Source organism: Oryzias melastigma, linkage group LG16, assembly GCF_002922805.2.
Source record: "Oryzias melastigma strain HK-1 linkage group LG16, ASM292280v2, whole genome shotgun sequence".
NCBI classification, from domain to species: Eukaryota; Metazoa; Chordata; class Actinopteri; order Beloniformes; family Adrianichthyidae; genus Oryzias; species Oryzias melastigma.
The window spans coordinates 4,384,476-4,388,773 of record NC_050527.1 but is presented as its reverse complement, the minus strand read 5'-3'; the positions used below and the strand labels follow the sequence as shown (position 1 = coordinate 4,388,773).

Below are 4,298 nucleotides of genomic sequence, written 5' to 3'. Positions count from 1 at the left end.
TCTGAGTTAACACTTAATATGTTTAAACACTTCAGACAATAAAAATGAGGGAAACATTTTCTTTCTGTCCTGTTTTTGTTCAAAAGTTGCGTATTATAATTTAAAATGTACCTAGTAAACATTGTGATCAATTGTGATTAATCACAACCCAAAAGTGTAAATAATTTGAATTATTTTTTTAACCTATTGGCAGCACTAATTAAAACGCAAAGATTAGCTTGATTACTACTAAATTTATTTGTTTAACTAAAGTGTTGTGCGTTGTGAAATGATTTTTCAAACCTGAAATAATGTTGTCCCATACAATGGTCACAAAGTCATCTCTGTCATATCTGGACTGTTCGTGGTAGAAGCCGAGAGCGTGAAGAATCTCGTGTTCAACAACAGCTATAGAATCACAGTCTGTACCAATGGATAAGACCTGACCATTTTTAACTCGTCTCCCAACGTAAGAAAAACAACTGAAACAACATAGGAAGAAAAAAAAAATCTCACTGATCATTGTTAGTTGCACAGTTCACAAGAAAGTTCTTTTTGTAGCTCACATTGTCTTAAAATAAAATCCTAAAGATCATTTTCTGTTATTTGATTTGCCACATTTGACTCGATTGTCTCTTTTATATCCAACATTTGATTTAATTGTTTCCTTGTTTTATATAGGGATAAAGTATTAGACAAATATCACACACTGATCATGATTAGTTACACTATGCACAAAAAAATTATTTCTGTAGCCCGTAGCCCTAAAAGACTTTTAGAAATTAAATAATAAAATCCTATATTTAACTTTTAGTTATTCAAATTGCCACATGTAATTGTTTTAGCTCTCGTCTTTTATGCAACGCTTGAATTCCTAATTTTCCTCTTTTATTAGACACATGATTATTCAACCATTTCCAACCATATGCATGTTTGCTGGGTTTGTTTTTCTGTGTTGTAATCTTAAGAAAGCATCAGTAAAGCATACAAAGTTCACTTCTAGCACACATGTCTGAATCCTGATGATAAAGAGTTGCTCAAAATCTCTCTTCTAAGGTGCATCAGATAATATTTTACAATCTATTTTAGGCTGCTAAAAAGTTATACTGCAGGCTTTCTCAAGTCACATGACATCATTAAAGTTTTAGTCTCTAAAGTACAACAGTTGGTATCCACCAAGACTAGAAGTTGCATCTTAAATGCCAATTTAGATTAAATTCTACTTGAGTCAGCCTTAAAATTGTTACAGTACATTGTTGGTGTCAGGAAAATTACTGACAAGACTGAGGCAAAGCGGCTCACGCTTAAGCATCTCTGCCTGAAGGAACGTGACACTTACCCGCCTAACTTTTCTATGGAGATGTAATACACCTCAGCATCTCGTGGTTTGAAGTCAATACAGGACTTTAACCTGAACTGGTCAAGAGCTCTCAGGATGATTCCTTTAGCATTCAAGTCTGGAATTGTTTATAAGAAGTGTGTTATGGAAAAAAAAAAAAAAACTTTTTAAATTCAGGTATTATGCTCTGCTCAGTTGTCAACATAAAAACTGTGGAGGTTCTTCCGCATAACCAAACATTAGAGCTGGTTACTGAATAGAGCTCTACAACTTTCTTTAATGGCTTTAAACAAACATGCACTGACAATTAAAATTATTAGACAAATACTTCGTCCATGCCTCTCTAACTCCATAAAGACATTTCGAGATCATAACTTAATCTGGGCTCCAAACTGAAAAAAAACATTTTTTTTAATTGAAAATATTTACCAAGGCTTTTGTTTAGGACATATGGGACTGGAGATGTCCAACGAGTTTCATCATTTCCAATAAGGGTACTTCTTTGAAATGGAAGCTGAGATGGAAAAAAAACAACAAAAAATATTTTTCAAAATGTATATTAAAAGTAACATGTTATTTGGCTTGCAGACGAAAGTATTTACCTCAAGGATGTCATCGTGCAGTGAATCTAAAGAAAAAGCTCAACAGTATGAGATTCATGTGTAACCAACAAATGACCTGAAGAGTTTTGTCAATAAGTAAAAAATGATCATCCCTACCATTGTTTACTTTTGTTTCATCTGTCAGATCAATAATTTCTGCAAGAGAGAAGAAATAACATCTTGTTAAGCTAAAATCCTTGCTGTAGTTTATCAATCCATTTATGAAAAAAAGATGGAACTCACCCACTTCGATTGGCTGAATATGAAAAATAAAAAAATAGAAATCATATGACTATTTAAATATTAAACCTTTTTTTTCACAAGTAATTCTTGTTAAAATATAAAATATATATTTTTCCTGACACAACACTCTAAATGACTACTTTGTTTTAAGATCAATTGTACTTACACTGAATCCTGTAATGGAAATTGCCAACTTCAACAGCACAAGAAGGAAAACTTTCATCTCCATGGCGAGTTTTACTTGAAAATGAACTCAGACATTAGACGAGGGATCCTGCAAATAGAAACCAGTGTACCTGTCTACCATGTACTTACCTTCACCACTTTGCCTGCTTCTGAAACTGACAAAGTTCTGCAATGAGATTTTGTTTCATATGAAGCTAAAAACCAAAAAGTGACAAATCAGGTTTTCACATTCCACCCTTTAAGATGGGAATGGGAACCATAATTATTTGCTATTCTTGGTAAAGGAAACACCCTAGAGAGATAAAAACCTGTTCCCCCGGGTTCTTTCACTGTCTTACTGTAGTGACATATTTAAAAATGATGTATGAAGACATTTTTTTAATGAAATGTATCATATTTAATAGTTTTAAAGTAGGCAAGAAGCACTCACCCAACAGCAACACCCAAAAGTGGTATAAAGATTCAAAGATTCTGGACTTTGTCTTCGTATTCCACATTTGACTATTCTTTCTTTGAAGTCTGTCACTACCTTGTAAATTAAAAAGGGTATGTATTCGATTAACTTATCTTGTCTCTGTATTCTTGTTTAACCAAATTGCCTTATTTTTTGTTTATATTTTAAGACAGTTTTCTTATGAGTTAGATAAGCCCCCTTAAGACACCCTGGTGCCACCATTCCATACACCAGGTTTCAGGTGTCCCACTGACTGGGCCTGGAACCTGTAGTACAGTGCGGCATCCCGTCTTCAGAGTGCAGTGTCCAGGCACAAAGCAACTCTGCCTTTTATAGGCTCCACCACACCCTTTTGGCAATCCAGAGGATTGCCAACACCTGTGTAGCAGGTGCAGCCCATTTCATCCTGCTACATTGCTTTTATCTAAGTTGGTTTTAACATGCTGTCTATTTCTAGATATATTTGATTTGTTGGTTTTCATGACTTCAGCTGGACCTCAGTCCTTCCCATATTGTGAAGCACATGATATTAGAAGTTTTCAGACCCTGGACTTCATTTTGGGTTTTTGAACTCCACTATTTTGCCACTATTTTTCTGTTTCGCTTGTCCTACTAAATATAAGCCAGATATTCATAAATACATACGTACAGTACGTGCGTACACCCACCCGCCTGCCCCCCGGCCGAACAAACGACCGACCAAGCTTTTTGAGGATGAGAACTATTCCATGGGGTTTTAGTAGTACGTACCTGTTTTCTAAAATTTTCCTAAAAAAACAAAATCACAGACTAGTACAGTAATATAATAGATAATTATAATTAGCAGTAGTTATTTTAACCCTATGAATTAATTGCTCATATACCAGTTATTTTTTCAGTGATTGACATAACAGTTATGACAAGAAAGACCTGTATGAACATTAAACATTTGTTTATCTGCTCAAACATTTGAAAGTCAGGAGGAACACTTCCTGCATTTGTGGTACAAAAGATCAATTCTAACATTTCTTAAGCCAAGGAAATCCTAAATTTTCTTGTCAGAACAAGTTCCTTGAACACTTAATAAAGGAACATTTAACATTTTGTGCAACATTTTTAGCTAGTGTTAGTTCTGTCAGTCGTCTCTGGGATTTGTCTCAGTTAGTCTGTAGGTGGGATCCCTGGTACCAATGTGCTTTAGTCAGACATGTTTTGTGTTTGTTTTTGATAAAATTCAACAGCAATTTTCCTAGTTATATTTTCTTTGTCCAGAAGCCAACAAAAGTTTGGTGCAGAATGATGAGCTTTGAGATGGACGTGATTTTGCAGCGTTTAGAACAGCATCCAACTTGAATAAAGCACTTGGCCGAACAGCAGTCGATGTCATGTCCAGGTGCCTGAAGGGGTTTCCAATGAATGACACGCATAGTTCCAATGTCACAAAGCTTGTCTTCAAATTCCTGTTGCAGTCTGTTTATGACCTTGGAGAACTTTCTAGCAGTTTCACCCAAGGCTG

General features: G+C 35.0%; 1 protein-coding gene across 1 annotated transcript in view; it reads right to left on the bottom strand.

Annotated features, from left to right (window-relative positions):
• LOC112143793 (meprin A subunit beta) overlaps nucleotides 1-3,670 on the bottom strand; it is a gene marked incomplete in the record, with an annotated part of 20,208 nt that extends 16,538 nt beyond the window's left edge. Inside the window, 6 exon segments of the mRNA XM_036216009.1 lie at nucleotides 1,328-1,436; nucleotides 1,748-1,832; nucleotides 1,921-1,946; nucleotides 2,038-2,076; nucleotides 2,164-2,176; nucleotides 2,330-3,670. Of these exon segments, the coding sequence (XP_036071902.1) occupies nucleotides 1,328-1,436; nucleotides 1,748-1,832; nucleotides 1,921-1,946; nucleotides 2,038-2,076; nucleotides 2,164-2,176; nucleotides 2,330-2,392 (335 nt within the window).
• Between the last annotated feature and the right edge of the window lie 628 nt (nucleotides 3,671-4,298).